Below are 17,500 nucleotides of genomic sequence, written 5' to 3'. Positions count from 1 at the left end.
GCGACGTCCGTCCTCTCTGAGCGCTGGCGGACGACTGAGGGAGCCTGGCTCCGGATGGAGGAAGACCCTCCCAGCGAGTGAGGACGCCGCCAGGCGAGGTGGAGTATGGACCCGCCCAAAACGGGGGAGTCCACTCTCACTGTATGTAGAGGACAGATAGAGGTTTGAGGCAAGCATATTGTGTGGTTATTTTTGTTTATGTGTTAAAGGGGAACATTTTATTGGAACGTCGATGGGTTGCAGGTTTGTCTTTGGGGAAGAAGTTGCTGAGAACTTCGAAGCCAGCAGATGATGTAGCTGATGAGACTCCAAGGTAGTGGAGCAGAGGACCTCGAGCTGTGAGGAGAAGCAGCAGTGAAGAGGAGTGTCACGCGCTTCTGTAGAGGTGGTGTAGCAGCCAAGAGAGCTGTGGAAGAACCTAACAGAAGGGTGAAGCACCGTAGTTGCACAAGGAAACTTCATGATAGCAGCCTGGAGGAGCTGCAGAGGATCCTGGTAGTGAAGCCTGGAAGAACCTAAGGATATTAGGGTTGTGAACTTCCAGAGGTGGAAGGGGAAGTTCTGGTGGATTACTAGTAGGGAGTTGATAGTGTTTGGTTGTCATTAGCGTGCAAGACGCAGTGAGAGGTGAGTGACTGTTGGCATTCTTATGTCAAGGAGTTTTTTATACTGAAGTATCAATGAATATTTATACTGGTATATGTTATTGCATTCAAATGCTGATTTTCTATATATACATTATCTTGCTGATAGTGCAACAGTGTATGTAGGCTTGACCAACTTGAGGAGGTTAATGGTATCAGGTGGCGAACCAGGAGATAGGATACCCCTTTGATAAGCTGATAATAGAGTTCTGATGGTGTTGGAGTGCAACCTGATTGTGATATTACAGAGTATAGGATTCATTATTATTATATGTGTGTATGTATCGTGTATGTGCTTTGTCAAGTAAATGTGTCACAATTTGCTGGTGTTTGCCCTTGTCCTAGTGAGGCTTCCCAGGAGGTAGTAAAGAAGGAGAGAGAAAGAACCAAGAACCACTGCTGTGGACAGGGTAGGAGGTAATACTAGTAAGTCATAGGGGATTGAGGAGATCATATCTTATCTAAGGAGAGAGTGGGGAGTCACAGCGGCTCGAGTGGGTGTGTGCACGTGACAACGAGGCTAAGTGTTGGAGCCGCATCCCCTAAACGTGTGACGTTGAGCCCCTCTCCAAGAGCCAGAAGCGCCTAGTGTGATCTCCTAGTGAAGTGTAAGCACTCTACCGAGTTGTGGGTTGGGTTGTCCGTAGAGAAGGATCAACGACGACAACACCAACCAACCCACGAGTCTATAATAAATTGGGGGCCTGTGTCCGGGAGAGTGAACTGACACACCCACACCCTGTCCAAGAGTGGATTTGTACACCCTTGCTGAGATAAACTGTGTGACCGCAGGTGTATATTTTCTCTTGGGAAGACTCACAGGACAAAGATGGATAAGGTGCAAGCGTTTGTGGAGTCAGGCAAGCCTGAGGATTTAGAAGGTTGCACGAGGGATCAATTGAAACAAATAGCAGAAAAATGTGGCATCAGGTTGAAAGCATCTAAAGTAGCTGGGATGAAGGATGAGATCCTGAGGCAGTTGAGAGCCAGAAGTGAAGCGGCAGAACAAGGAGCCCAGGAAGGAGCTGAAAGTAGAAAGGAGGATGATGGGCAGGATGACGTGAGATCCCAGGGATCGAGTAGGAGCAGCAAGAGTAGCCGCAGTAGTAGGAGTAGCCGGAATAGGAGCTTGGAGAGATTCCAGTTAGAGCTCCAGATGCAGCGTGAGGACAAGGAGAGACAGTTCCAGCTGGAAAAGATGAAATTAGAACTCCAGATGAAAAATGAAGCAGAGAAGGAAAAAGAGAAAACCAGACTGGAAATAGAAAAAGAGAAAGCAAGGCTAGAGGTGGAAAAAGAAAAAGAGAGAACAAAACAAATGCAGATAGAAGCGAATAGAACCTTGGCTGAACAAAGGATTGAACATGGGTTGCCAGAGAGCACCACCCAGGTATCACACCCACCAGATGTTAGGGTTAGGGAGAAGGACATTCCCTTGTTTGTGCCCGAAGAGGCAGAGAGCTTCTTCGAGCATTTTGAGAAAGTAGCCAGTATCAAGGAGTGGCCACAGGAGGAATGGGCCCAGCTGGTCCAGTTAAGATTGACCGGTGCAGCCAGGGAGGCATACACCCAATTGTCACTGGAAGAGTGCCAGGATTATGCCACGGTAAAGAGCAGCATATTGCGCTCGTTTCAGTTAACCCCAGAAGCTTATAGGAAGCGCTTCAGAGAGATGGTGAAAGTTGGAGCATGTACGTTTGCTGAGACAGCAAGAGATCTGGAAAGACGATTCCAGAAGTGGATTGAGGCTGCTGGAGTTGGATCTTACGCTGACCTGAAGCAACTGATGGTCATGGAGAAGTTCTTGGAGATGATGCATCCCGAAACAAAGTTCAAGATCCAAGAAGCAGGGATAAAGGAGGTGAAAGATGCCGCAGATAGGGCGGATATGATTACTGAAGCGTACAAGAGCTTAAGGGAGAACAGAGTGAGAAGCGAGGCGAGACGCAGCAATAGCAGACCCAATGGAGTCTGGGGAGGAAGAAATTATGAGAGACCCAGAGGAGTCTGGGGTGAGAAAAATTTTGATAAATGGGCAGATAAAAGTAAGTACCCTAAAACTCAGAAGAGTAGGTCGCGCACTTCGTCTGAAAGTGAGGATGGAGGAGCTAAACGAGAAACTAGTCGTTATCCAGGAAATCAAGAGTCCAGTAAAGCTCCACAGAGTACGAGTAGTACGTCTGGCCCGAGGAACTCCAATACGAGTGGGCAGAGTCAGAGCTACTCTGGTACATATAGGAGAGATTTTTCACAGATGAGATGTTACCAATGTAACGGTTTGGGTCACGTGATGCGAGATTGTCGGCAGGGCAAGAGAGTTGTGACCCTGGCCATGTGTGACCCCCGAGGTAAATATACTAATGTGTTCCGAGACAAACCACAGAAGATGAACTTAGTGAACGAGAGGTATAGACCGTTCATGAGCAAAGGTTGGATCAGTGTAGGAGGCCAACCTGAGGTAGAAGTTGGTATCTTAAGAGATACCGGAGCTAATCAGAGCTTGATTGCGAGAAGCCTGATTGGGAATGATCGACGGTTAGCTGGCAGTGGGAAGATGAAAGTGTATGGGTTATTGTCGGAGAGTGACATGCCCGTTTGTACTGTCCAGCTAAGGTCGGAATATGTGTCGGCGGAGGTGATGTTGGGAGTGTGCCCCGACATACCTATTCCAGGAGTCCAAGTGATCCTGGGAAATGACTTGTGTGGGACAAAGGTGTTGACAAGAGTCATGGCGGAGACTGTGCCAGAGGAGTGCCCAGAAGGCCACTGCACGTGTGGGACACCTGAGAGTGTGAACCTGACTGACATCCGAGGAGATGAGTCAGGAGACCGCCAAGCCATTGAGTACCCTGTCTCGGTAGTGATGAAGGGAGAGGTGGCCGACGAGGAAGACGCTGGAGAAGGTGAGACAGTGTCGATTCAACCGGTGGAAGATATCGACGTAGATATAGCATGGCTGTTTGATGAAGGTCCAGCCCAGGAAAATGAAGTCTCGGTGAGGTCAAAAGTGAAGATGGCCCAGCCGAAGAAGAATCATGTGAAGAGAGCGGACCTGAGTAGAGCCCAGACTGCTGAAATTAAGGGTCGGAAGGTGAATGCAACTGTGCTGAGTAGGAATGAGGAAAGATGTGGACATACTGAGGACGGAAATAGAGCGTCAAGTGGTCCACGAGCACAGAGGCATAGGGATAGTGGAGTTAAGTTGTTTGAGATGTCAGGAGTTGACATGTTTCACAGAAAACGTGGAGTAAAGATAGTGAAGAAGAGTAGTAGCCGAGAAAATGAGAGGAGAAGAGACAGTATGTGTGGAGAGATGCTTACGAGCACTCTGGGAGAGGTAGAGCGACATGCACGGTCGAGTGCTGTTGAGTGTAGTACAGTGCCCGAAGAAACTTTTAGGGAACGAAGAAGAGTTGAAGGAGAAGAAATGGAGTTGTATAGAGGTGAGAAATGTGAGAAGAGGATGATGATACAAGCATGGAGGAATAGAAGAAAGCCGAGGACTCGATGGAGGTCAAACAAGACGATGTCTTGGACAAATGAGGAGACGAAAGGGAGGATAGTTGGTGAAGACGAGGGAGTAAAGTATAATGGCAGTAGATGGAAGTGTGAAGACAACAGAGGAGGTACAGACAGTAGATGTCTGACTCTGGACGTGAAGAGAGGAAGACGAGGAAACGGAGGGTGGAGACAGTAAGTAGAGTGGACCAATGGAGTGCAGGCGTCCAAAGAGGACAGCCTAGCTAAGAGGTGTCAGAGAAGTCAAATCGTTTGTGAGCAGATCATATTTCTGGCGAGTTGTGAGCCAGATGTTGCAAGGTGCAACGAATTAATTGTAGACTCCTAAGAGAGTATATGGGGTGAAGAACGAGACAGTGTGGTGGCGGATGTATTATCCCGAGCTTTGCCACTGGAATAACTCTCAAAAATAAGGGGAGGGGAGTGTTATGATCTCAGCCTGCAGGAGAAACGAGTCTCCCTTCTTGAGAGTTATTCAGCAAGCCTGACCTAACTAGAAGGTCTAGCAAATATTGAGGTGATAACCCATATGAAAAATGGCTGGTTGGATATGTAAAACAATTTAAGATTATGGGCAGTAAGTAAGGAAATAGATAAATGACTGGCTAGGAGATGTGGACATTTTGCTGGAGGCGTGAGGCTCGCTTCCGGAGGACCTTGACCTCACTTGAGTGCCAGACATCGCAGGGGGAAGCCGCGCTCCGTTTGAGCTCCCGCCAGAAGGGAACCCCTAGTGATATATCTCTAAGAGAAGAGAAGTGTGCAGACGTACCAGCTGTGGAATCGAGCTGGGAACGTTGTGGTCTCAAGTCCTGGTCGACGAGCAGATATTAAATCGCCCAGAAGCATTATTGTGGGCTGTGTGGAGCGCCCTGACCAGACGCCGTCAGAGGAAAAGCGCCCTCGATCAGTTAATCTGTGGTAAGCACGATATACGCCAGTTCATAGTGATTGCATTGTAGTTGGTCGTGTGCCCAGCGACAGTAGCGATGTTTATTTATAGGTTAGACATGTTTTAATAAGGCAGAAAGCCTGAAATAAGAGAGTGGAGAGGGAGGAACACGGAGCGACGTCCGTCCTCTCTGAGCGCTGGCGGACGACTGAGGGAGCCTGGCTCCGGATGGAGGAAGACCCTCCCAGCGAGTGAGGACGCCGCCAGGCGAGGTGGAGTATGGACCCGCCCAAAACGGGGGAGTCCACTCTCACTGTATGTAGAGGACAGATAGAGGTTTGAGGCAAGCATATTGTGTGGTTATTTTTGTTTATGTGTTAAAGGGGAACATTTTATTGGAACGTCGATGGGTTGCAGGTTTGTCTTTGGGGAAGAAGTTGCTGAGAACTTCGAAGCCAGCAGATGATGTAGCTGATGAGACTCCAAGGTAGTGGAGCAGAGGACCTCGAGCTGTGAGGAGAAGCAGCAGTGAAGAGGAGTGTCACGCGCTTCTGTAGAGGTGGTGTAGCAGCCAAGAGAGCTGTGGAAGAACCTAACAGAAGGGTGAAGCACCGTAGTTGCACAAGGAAACTTCATGATAGCAGCCTGGAGGAGCTGCAGAGGATCCTGGTAGTGAAGCCTGGAAGAACCTAAGGATATTAGGGTTGTGAACTTCCAGAGGTGGAAGGGGAAGTTCTGGTGGATTACTAGTAGGGAGTTGATAGTGTTTGGTTGTCATTAGCGTGCAAGACGCAGTGAGAGGTGAGTGACTGTTGGCATTCTTATGTCAAGGAGTTTTTTATACTGAAGTATCAATGAACATTTATACTGGTATATGTTATTGCATTCAAATGCTGATTTTCTATATATACATTATCTTGCTGATAGTGCAACAGTGTATGTAGGCTTGACCAACTTGAGGAGGTTAATGGTATCAGGTGGCGAACCAGGAGATAGGATACCCCTTTGATAAGCTGATAATAGAGTTCTGATGGTGTTGGAGTGCAACCTGATTGTGATATTACAGAGTATAGGATTCATTATTATTATATGTGTGTATGTATCGTGTATGTGCTTTGTCAAGTAAATGTGTCACAATTTGCTGGTGTTTGCCCTTGTCCTAGTGAGGCTTCCCAGGAGGTAGTAAAGAAGGAGAGAGAAAGAACCAAGAACCACTGCTGTGGACAGGGTAGGAGGTAATACTAGTAAGTCATAGGGGATTGAGGAGATCATATCTTATCTAAGGAGAGAGTGGGGAGTCACAGCGGCTCGAGTGGGTGTGTGCACGTGACAACGAGGCTAAGTGTTGGAGCCGCATCCCCTAAACGTGTGACGTTGAGCCCCTCTCCAAGAGCCAGAAGCGCCTAGTGTGATCTCCTAGTGAAGTGTAAGCACTCTACCGAGTTGTGGGTTGGGTTGTCCGTAGAGAAGGATCAACGACGACAACACCAACCAACCCACGAGTCTATAATAGTATGTGTGTGTGTGTGTGTGTGTGTATGTGTGTGTGTGTGTGTGTGTGTGTGTGTGTGTATGTGTGTGTGTGTGTGTGTATGTGTGTGTGTGTGTGTGTGTGTGTGTGTGTGTGTGTGTGTGTGTGTGTGTGTGTGTGTGTAATTACCTAAGTGTAGTTACAGGATGAGAGCTACGCTCGTGGTGTCCCGTCTTCCCAGCACTCTTTGTCATATAACGCTTTGAAACTACTGACGGTCTTGGCCTCCACCACCTTAATCTCACTCATTACTAATATTTTCAACACTTTTGTTCACTTAGCCTGAATCTATGTCCTCGTATTCTTGAAGTTAAAGGTTTCAAGAATTCCTCTGAGCCAGTTGTGTTGATTGCTCTAAATACTTTTCATATAGTGATCAATGCTCCTCATTATCTACTAGTTTTGGTATATTTAACACCTGTAGCCTCTCCTCGTAGCTTATGCTTTTCAGTTCCGGAAGCCATTTAATAGAATGTCTTTGGAGGTTATCCAGTTTATTGATTTTTTTTGAGATATGGGCACCATTCACCTGCTGCAGATTTTGAGTTTGGTCTCACAAGAGTCGTGAACAAATTGTTTAGTATTTCACCGTCTATGTATTTAAAAGCAATTCTAAAGTTGGAAAACTCAACAAATGTTCCACCCAAATTGTTCTTTATGTGTTGCTCTAGATAGCAGAGACTATCTGTTATCTAGAGATAGTGTAGATAGTTTCTTTCACCCTGAATGCCCCTGTTACCTAGCAGTAAATAGGTACCTGGGAGTTAGTCAGCTGTCACGGGCTGCTTCCTGGGGGTGGAGGCCTGGTCGAGGACCGGGCCGCGGGGACACTAAAGCCCCGAAATCATCTCAAGATAACCTCAAGATAGATAACAGTTCTATCTAGATAGAACTAAGTAGATTTGGTACACCGGATTTTGCTGACTGAAAACCCATACTGTCTGTTTGTTATATAATTTCTCTCCAGGTGTTTCTACCCATTTGATTATATTAGTTTTTTCTAATAGTTTGACTACCACGATAGTTAACGATACGGATCTATAATTCAGAGGGTCTTAACTGCCACCATTTTTGTAGATTGGAACTTTTGCCTTTTTACCATATAACTGTTAAGATTCCTGTACATAACCATCTCTGAAAAATCAATTGAGATGGAATGCTGAGGTCATGTGGACATTCTCTCAGCACCCAGGGTGACACTCCATGTGGGCCAACTGCTTTGTTTCTGCCTAACACATTAAGAAACTTATTTTTTCCACTTCATCTCGTGACACTTCTTTAATCCTTGAACTCCATATTGTGTCTGCTTCCCTGTAAACTTCATTTGGCATTAAAAGAGTATTTCAGTCTTTCACATATTTCCTTTTCATTCTCTGTGAATCTTTTTCCCCCCATTTTCAACCTCTGAATATTATGTTTTACTTTAATAAATTTGAAGAATAGGTCTGGTTCTGTTTGACATTTGTCCACTAAACCTTTCTTCTAAGATTTCTGTCTGCCTGTCTCATCACTGTCGTGTAGTTGAGTATAAGACAGTTTAACCTCCAATAATGATACCATTTTCTGTCATTCGTTCTCTGTCCCTCTCTAATAATGTTTGTTGACCCATGTCACGTTTTCTAGTTCTGTATTCTGTTATGGTGGCCATTTTTGATGCGTTTTTGTTGTATATCTCACAAAACTATCGCCTCTCATTCACTTCCTTAACAACAAATCTTTTCAATTAAATTCGTTAAAGAACTTGTTAAGTTCCCCCTAGAGTCTCCTCTCTTGAAATCAAGTTTTTCAACCTTTTCATTTTCTATAGTATTTTCTAGATTATAACTCTTGGCATATCTGTTTTCCAAGAGCGCAGCGTCACTCTTACCCAATAGAGGAAGGTACTGAGTACCAGTATGTTAATATGCTGAGTGTATTAGTAACTTTAGGCATTGTATATACTAACTATATCTAGAAATCCAACATACTCTTTGTAACTAAATATTATTAATATCTTATTTATTTACATGATTTAACTTAATTTGTTCTTACTATAATGTCTCTCAGGATAAGGCTCTCTCGTCACTCATCTACTTGTTCATTAAAATGATTCATGCATCTACGCTCATTTTAATATATACATTTAATATATATATATTAAAATGAGCACAAACCATGTTTTCTATGCATAAAAAAAAACTGCTCACGAAACCTATTACAATGGAAGCATATTATATTTCTAATTAATCTCCTGTTATAAAAACTCCGTTCGCTAAATGTCCATTTTTAAAGCACATGTATTCCATTAACAGTATTACGGATGCGTGTTATATATATATGTGTGTGATGGAATGTGACAATAAAAAATATATACATTTATATTGTCCTAAGCTCTGATGTACACACTCCACATTGGCAATCATACTACATATTTAATTATTTGAGAGAGAGAGAGAGAGAGAGAGAGAGAGAGAGAGAGAGAGAGAGAGAGAGAGAGAGAGAGAGAGAGAGAGAGAGAGAGAGAGAGAGAGGCAGAGAGAGAGAGAGAGAGAGAGAGAGAGAGAGAGAGAGAGAGAGAGAGAGAGAGAGAGAGAGAGAGAGAGAGAGAGAGAGAGAGAGAGAGGCAGAGAGAGAGAGAGAGGCAGAGAGAGAGAGAGAGAGAGAGAGAGAGAGAGAGAGAGAGAGAGAGAGAGAGAGAGAGAGAGAGAGAGAGAGGCAGAGAGAGAGAGAGAGGCAGAGAGAGAGAGAGAGGCAGAGAGAGAGAGAGGCAGAGAGAGAGAGAGGCAGAGAGGCAGAGAGAGGCAGAGAGGCAGAGAGAGAGAGAGAGAGAGAGAGAGAGAGAGAGAGAGAGAGAGAGAGAGAGAGAGAGAGAGAGAGAGAGAGAGAGAGAGAGAGAGAGAGAGAGAGAGAGAGAGAGGCAGAGAGAGAGAGAGGCAGAGAGAGAGAGAGGCAGAGAGAGAGAGAGGCAGAGAGAGAGAGAGAGAGGCAGAGAGAGAGAGAGGCAGAGAGAGAGAGAGAGAGAGAGAGAGAGAGAGAGAGAGAGAGAGAGAGAGAGAGAGAGAGAGAGAGAGAGAGAGAGAGAGAGAGAGAGAGAGAGAGAGACAGACAGACAGACAGAGACAGAGACAGAGAATTATCAAGGGGAAAGCGCCAAGCCACCACGACTATATAGCACTGGGAAGGGGGTCAGAATAAATATTTGAAATTAGACAGAGATGAAGGATTGAGAGAGACACAGCAACAACGTGTATCCATACAGTGGACAGGAGGGTACCCACCTAGCCGTGAAGCCCTTGGGACAGTCGACGTGGACGGCAGCCTGGAATAGGACGGCCCACACCAACCAGTACGTCCTTAATAGGGAGAACTTATGGTCCCTAGGCGGCGCCACCTGAAAGGTCCAGATAGAGTTACCCCTTAGGGCGCATTTTAAGGGGAAGGGGGCCCTGGGAGGGAGAGAGAAGGGGGGAACAGATACCCTTAGGGCGCATTTTAAGGGGAAGGGGGCCCTGGGAGGGAGAGAGAAGGGGGGAACAGATACCCTTAGGGCGCATTCTAAGGGGAAGGGGGCCCTGGGAGGGAGAGAAAAGGGGGGAACAGATACCCTTAGGGTCCATTCTAAGGGGAAGGGGGCCCTGGGAGGGAGAGAGAAGGGGGGAACAGATACCCTTAGGGCGCATTTTAAGGGGAAGGGGGCCCTGGGAGGGAGAGAGAGAGAAGGGGGGAACAGATACCCTTAGGGCGCATTTTAAGGGGAAGGGGGCCCTGGGAGGGAGGGAGAGAGAAGGGGGGAACAGATACCCTTAGGGCGCATTTTAAGGGGAAGGGGGCCCTGGGAGGGAGAGAGAGAGAAGGGGGGAACAGATACCCTTAGGGCGCATTTTAAGGGGAAGGGGGCCCTGGGAGGGAGGGAGAGAGAAGGGGGGAACAGATACCCTTAGGGCGCATTTGAAGGGGAAGGGGGCCCTGGGAGGGAGGGAGAGAGAAGGGGGGAACAGATACCCTTAGGGCGCATTTTAAGGGGAAGGGGGCACTGGGAGGGAGAGAGAGAGAAGGGGGGAACAGATACCCTTAGGGCGCATTTTAAGGGGAAGGGGGCCCTGGGAGGGAGGGAGAGAGAAGGGGGGAACAGATACCCTTAGGGCGCATTTTAAGGGGAAGGGGGCCCTGGGACAGAGAGAGAAGGGGGGAACAGATACCCTTAGGGCGCATTTTAAGGGGAAGGGGGCCCTGGGACAGAGAGAGAAGGGGGGAACAGATACCCTTAGGGCGCATTTTAAGGGGAAGGGGGCCCTGGGAGGGAGAGAGAAGGGGGGAACAGATACCCTTAGGGCGCATTTTAAGGGGAAGGGGGCCCTGGGAGGGAGAGAGAAGGGGGGAACAGATACCCTTAGGGCGCATTTTAAGGGGAAGGGGGCCCTGGGACAGAGAGAGAAGGGGGGAACAGATACCCTTAGGGCGCATTTTAAGGGGAAGGGGGCCCTGGGACAGAGAGAGAAGGGGGGAACAGATACCCTTAGGGCGCATTTTAAGGGGAAGGGGGCCCTGGGAGGGAGAGAGAAGGGGGGAACAGATACCCTTAGGGCGCATTTTAAGGGGAAGGGGGCCCTGGGACAGAGAGAGAAGGGGGGAACAGATACCCTTAGGGCGCATTTTAAGGGGAAGGGGGCCCTGGGAGGGAGAGAGAAGGGGGGAACAGATACCCTTAGGGCGCATTCTAAGGGGAAGGGGGCCCTGGGAGGGAGAGAGAAGGGGGGAACAGATACCCTTAGGGTCCATTTTAAGGGGAAGGGGGCCCTGGGAGGGAGAGAGAAGGGGGGAACAGATACCCTTAGGGTCCATTTTAAGGGGAAGGGGGCCCTGGGAGGGAGAGAGAAGGGGGGAACAGATACCCTTAGGGTCCATTTTAAGGGGAAGGGGGCCCTGGGAGGGAGAGAGAAGAGGGGAACAGATACCCTTAGGGCGCATTTTAAGGGGAAGGGGGCCCTGGGAGGGAGAGAGAAGGGGGGAACAGATACCCTTAGGGCGCATTCTAAGGGGAAGGGGGCCCTGGGAGGGAGAGAGAAGAGGGGAACAGATACCCTTAGGGCGCATTTTAAGGGGGAAGGGGGCCCTGGGACAGAGAGAGAAGGGGGGAACAGATACCCTTAGGGTCCATTCTAAGGGGAAGGCCCCTGGGGGGGTAAACATTTACCCTTATCGGAATATTCAATGGTTATCTGGAACAGAAAAGGAAAATAAGGGGTAGAAACCCTTAGTTAATGGGATATGTTAAAGGGGAGGATACCTAGAACAAAGAGAAAAGGGGGATGGGATAAATAGGTTGTGTGGACGAACACAATTTTTTTTTTTGGTTCTAGGCGAAAAATCCCTTAGGTAATGGGTTAATGGGATGTTTAAAGTTTGTTATAAATGACAGGGATTTAACAGATAATGGGTTGTTTGACTAGCCTAAATCCCCTAAGCTAAATCCCTTAGGCTAAGACCCCTTAGGTAATGGGATATTTAAAGTTTGTTATAAATGACAGGGTTGGTAGTTTAAAAGATAATAGTTTGATTTGACTAAATCCCTTAAAAAAAGGGATTAAAGGACTATAAAAGGGGTTATAAATGGTTGTAAATGGCTTATAAAGATCATCACAGGCTGTAAAGAAAGATACTACCGCAAATCAGGCAATTACAACCAATCACACCCTTGTAATATAATTACAACCACCCCTCAAATCACAACTTTACTCCATATCACCCTAAACCCACACACTAAACACGGTCATTAGCCACTTAGCACGACCTAAGAAGTCATTTAAGCAGTTTAGTAAGACAAGACCTAACAATCCAAGCCTCGTAACAATCCAAGCCTCGTAACAATCCAAGCCTCGTAACAATCCAAGCCTCGTAACAATCCAAGAAGAGTTTAAGAAGGTATGAACAACCCTTTCATCCCCCACCCCCCTAATTACGGTAGTTAGCGTTAACAGCTTATGAACTACAAGCTTTAAAAGCTTGGGTGAAAAGCTGTTATTGATCTGTTATACCAAGTGTTCTCCTGTTCTCCCTTGTTATAGGGTGAGAACATTGCTGTATCTTGCTCTTGCTATAGAAGCCTAGAAATACAGCCTATAAATCAGGTCTATAATTGTAAGCCTATAATTACAAGCCTATGATTCAATTCTATAATTACAAGCCTGTGATTACAAGCCTATGATTCAAATCTATAATTACAAGCCTATGATTCAAATCTATAATTACAAGCCTATGATTCAAATCTATAATTGCAACTCTATAATTACAAGCATATGATTCAAATCTATAATTGCAACTCTATAATTACAAGCCTATGATTCAAATCTATAATTACAAGCCTATGATTCAAATCTATAATTACAAGCCTATAATTCAATGCAATAATTGTAGCCTCTGACTTTCCTTACGTTTTCACGATTTTTTTTTAATATTAATAAATTTTATAGATGGTATAGATTTAAAATTTTTATTTACATAAATAGAATATTAAAATAATAAAAAAAAAATATAAATTAAATAAATAAAATAAATTAAAATAAAAATTAAATAATTAAAATAAATTAAAATAATAAAAATAATAAAAAATAATAAAGAGAACAAGGGGGGATTGTTCTATTATTTATCACAAGAGCCACTCAAGTGGGAGAGGTTTGGAGAGCACTTAAGTGGCCCTTCCGAGATGCTATTAAGATGGTCGTTGTTCGAGGTACGAAGTTTAGTATCTTGAGATCTGCTGTTGACAGCCTTGGTGGGTTTGTCTTGGAGTTTGTGAAGGTGTAATGCTGTTTGCTGGTTTGTTTGTATATGGGGGGGGTGTATGAGGGTTGGTGTATGAGGGTTGGTGTATGAGGGAGGTTGTATGTGGGAGGTTGTATGAGGGAGGTTGTTTGAGGGAGGTTGTATGTGGGGGGGTGTATGAGGGAGGTTGTATGTGGGGGGGTGTATGTGGGGGGTGTATGAGGGAGGTTGTATGTGGGGGGTGTATGAGGGGGGTGTATGAGGGAGGTTGTATGTGGGGGGGTGTATGAGGGGGGTGTATGAGGGAGGATGTATGAGGGGGGTGTATGAGGGGGGTGTATGAGGGAGGTTGTATGAGGGGGGTGTATGAGGGAGGTTGTATGAGGGAGGTTGTATGAGGAGGGTGTATGAGGGGGGGTGTATGAGGGAGGTTGTTTGTGGGGGGGTGTATGAGGGAGGTTGTATGTGGGGGGGTGTATGAGGGAGGTTGTATGAGGGAGGTTGTATGAGGGAGGTTGTATGAGGGAGGTTGTATGAGGGAGGTTGTATGAGGGGGGTGTATGAGAGAGGTTGTATGAGGGGGGTGTATGAGGGGGGTGTATGAGGGAGGTTGTATGAGGGAGGTTGTATGAGGGGGGTGTATGAGGGGGGGTGTATGAGGGAGGTTGTTTGTGGGGGGGTGTATGAGGGAGGTTGTATGTGGGGGGGTGTATGAGGGAGGTTGTATGTGGGGGGTGTATGAGGGGGGTGTATGAGGGAGGTTGTATGTGGGGGGGTGTATGAGGGAGGTTGTATGAGGGGGGTGTATGAGGGGGTGTATGAGGGAGGTTGTTTGAGGGAGGTTGTATGAGGGTTGGTGTATGAGGGTTGGTGTATGAGGGAGGTTGTATGAGGGTTGGTGTATGAGGGAGGTTGTATGAGGGTTGGTGTATGAGGGAGGTTGTATGAGGGGGGTGTATGAGGGAGGTTGTATGTGGGGGGGTGTATGAGGGAGGTTGTATGTGGGGGGGGTGTATGAGGGAGGTTGTATGTGGGGGGGTGTATGAGGGAGGTTGTATGAGGGAGGTTGTATGAGGGAGGTTGTATGAGGGAGGTTGTATGAGGGAGGTTGTATGAGGGGGGTGTATGAGGGAGGTTGTATGAGGGAGGTTGTATGTGGGGGGTGTATGAGGGAGGTTGTATGTGGGGGGTGTATGAGGGGGGTGTATGAGGGAGGTTGTATGAGGGGGGTGTATGAGGGAGGTTGTATGTGGGGGGGTGTATGAGGGAGGTTGTATGAGGGAGGTTGTATGTGGGGGGTGTATGAGGGGGGTGTATGAGGGAGGTTGTTTGAGGGAGGTTGTATGTGGGAGGTTGTATGAGGGAGGTTGTATGAGGGAGGTTGTATGTGGGGGGGTGTATGAGGGAGGTTGTATGTGGGGGGGTGTATGAGGGAGGTTGTATGTGGGGGGTGTATGAGGGAGGATGTATGAGGGAGGTTGTATGAGGGTTGGTGTATGAGGGAGGTTGTATGTGGGAGGTTGTATGAGGGAGGTTGTATGAGGGAGGTTGTATGTGGGGGGTGTATGAGGGAGGTTGTATGTGGGGGGTGTATGAGGGAGGATGTATGAGGGAGGTTGTATGTGGGGGGGTGTATGAGGGTTGGTGTATGAGGGAGGTTGTATGTGGGAGGTTGTATGAGGGAGGTTGTATGAGGGAGGTTGTATGAGGGTTGGTGTATGAGGGAGGTTGTATGTGGGGGGGTGTATGAGGGAGGTTGTATGTGGGGGGTGTATGAGGGAGGATGTATGTGGGGGGTGTATGAGGGAGGTTGTATGAGGGTTGGTGTATGAGGGAGGTTGTATGTGGGGGGTGTATGAGGGAGGTTGTATGAGGGAGGTTGTATGAGGGAGGTTGTATGTGGGGGGGTGTATGAGGGAGGTTGTATGTGGGGGGTGTATGAGGGTTGGTGTATGAGGGAGGTTGTATGTGGGAGGTTGTATGAGGGAGGTTGTATGAGGGAGGTTGTATGAGGGTTGGTGTATGAGGGAGGTTGTATGTGGGGGGGTGTATGAGGGAGGTTGTATGTGGGGGGTGTATGAGGGAGGATGTATGAGGGAGGTTGTATGTGGGGGGTGTATGAGGGAGGATGTATGAGGGAGGTTGTATGAGGGTTGGTGTATGAGGGAGGTTGTATGAGGGAGGTTGTATGAGGGTTGGTGTATGAGGGAGGTTGTATGTGGGGGGTGTATGAGGGAGGTTGTATGTGGGGGGTGTATGAGGGAGGTTGTATGAGGGTTGGTGTATGAGGGAGGTTGTATGTGGGGGGGGTGTATGAGGGAGGTTGTATGTGGGGGGGTGTATGAGGGAGGTTGTATGTGGGGGGTGTATGAGGGAGGTTGTATGAGGGTTGGTGTATGAGGGAGGTTGTATGTGGGGGGTGTATGAGGAAGGTTGTATGTGGGGGGGTGTATGAGGGAGGTTGTATGAGGGTTGGTGTATGAGGGAGGTTGTATGTGGGGGGTGTATGAGGGGGGTGTATGAGGGAGGTTGTATGAGGGTTGGTGTATGAGGGAGGTTGTATGAGGGAGGTTGTATGAGGGTTGGTGTATGAGGGAGGTTGTATGTGGGGGTGTATGAGGGGGGTGTATGAGGGAGGTTGTATGTGGGGGGTGTATGAGGGAGGTTGTATGTGGGGGGTGTATGAGGGGGGTGTATGAGGGAGGTTGTATGAGGGTTGGTGTATGAGGGAGGTTGTATGAGGGAGGTTGTATGAGGGTTGGTGTATGAGGGAGGTTGTATGTGGGGGGGTGTGTATGAGGGAGGTTGTATGTGGGGGGTGTATGAGGGAGGTTGTATGTGGGGGGTGTATGAGGGAGGTTGTATGTGGGGGGGTGTATGAGGGAGGTTGTATGAGGGGGGTGTATGAGGGAGGTTGTTTGAGGGAGGTTGTATGTGGGGGGGGTGTATGAGGGAGGTTGTATGTGGGGGGTGTATGAGGGAGGTTGTATGTGGGGGGTGTATGAGGGAGGTTGTATGAGGGAGGTTGTATGAGGGAGGTTGTATGTGGGAGGTTGTATGTGGGGGGGTGTATGAGGGGGGTGTATGAGGGAGGTTTATGAGGGAGGTTGTATGACAGAGGTTGTATGAGGGTTGGTGTATGAGGGAGGTTGTATGAGGGAGGATGTATGAGGGAGGATGTATGAGGGAGCTGTATGAGGGAGGTTGTATGAGGGAGGATGTATGAGGGAGGTTGTATGTGGGAGGTTGTATGTGGGAGGTTGTATGTGGGGGGGTGTATGAGGGGGGTGTATGAGGGAGGTTTATGAGGGAGGTTGTATGACAGAGGTTGTATGAGGGTTGGTGTATGAGGGAGGTTGTATGAGGGAGGATGTATGAGGGAGGATGTATGAGGGAGCTGTATGAGGGAGGTTGTATGAGGGAGGATGTATGAGGGAGGTTGTATGTGGGAGGTTGTATGAGGGAGGATGTATGAGGGAGGATGTATGAGGGAGCTGTATGAGGGAGGTTGTATGAGGGAGGATGTATGAGGGAGGTTGTATGTGGGAGGTTGTATGTGGGGGGGTGTATGAGGGGGGTGTATGAGGGAGGTTTATGAGGGAGGTTGTATGACAGAGGTTGTATGAGGGTTGGTGTATGAGGGAGGTTGTATGAGGGAGGATGTATGAGGGAGGATGTATGAGGGAGCTGTATGAGGGAGGTTGTATGAGGGTTGGTGTATGAGGGAGGCTGTATGAGGGTTGGTGTATGAGGAAGGTTGTATGTGGGGAGGTGTATGAGGGAGGTTGTATGTGGGGGGGTGTATGAGGGAGCTGTATGAGGGAGGTGTATGAGGGAGGATGTATGAGGGTTGGTGTATGAGGGAGGTTGTATGAGGGAGGTTGTATGAGGGAGGCTGTATGAGGGTGGTGTATGAGGGAGGTTGTATGAGGGAGGTTGTATGAGGGAGGTTGTATGAGGGCTGCTGTATGAGGGAGGTGTATGAGGGAGCTGTATGAGGGAGGTGTATGAGGGAGCTATACTCCCCTGGGGGCCAAGTATACTCCCCTGGGGGCCGAGTATACTCCCCTTGGGGCCAAATATACTCCCCTTGGGGCCAAGTATACTCCCCTTGGGGCCAAGTATACTCCCCTGGGGGCCGAGTATACTCCCTTGGGGCCAAGTATACTCCCC

General features: G+C 47.8%; 1 protein-coding gene across 1 annotated transcript in view; it reads right to left on the bottom strand.

The window, feature by feature from the left end:
• The window catches only part of LOC123749618 (glutamate receptor ionotropic, NMDA 2A), an 85,517-nt gene that overhangs the window by 57,128 nt on the left and 10,889 nt on the right, over positions 1–17,500 (bottom strand). Inside the window, exon 2 of the mRNA XM_069326702.1 lies at positions 9,844–9,956. Within this exon, the coding sequence (XP_069182803.1) occupies positions 9,844–9,956 (113 nt within the window). The remainder of the gene's footprint in view (positions 1–9,843; positions 9,957–17,500) is intronic.

The sequence above is a fragment of the Procambarus clarkii genome, chromosome 18 (assembly GCF_040958095.1).
Source record: "Procambarus clarkii isolate CNS0578487 chromosome 18, FALCON_Pclarkii_2.0, whole genome shotgun sequence".
Taxonomy (NCBI): domain Eukaryota; kingdom Metazoa; phylum Arthropoda; class Malacostraca; order Decapoda; family Cambaridae; genus Procambarus; species Procambarus clarkii.
Note: the sequence above shows the minus strand (reverse complement) of the source record. Positions and strands in the feature narration are given on the sequence as shown.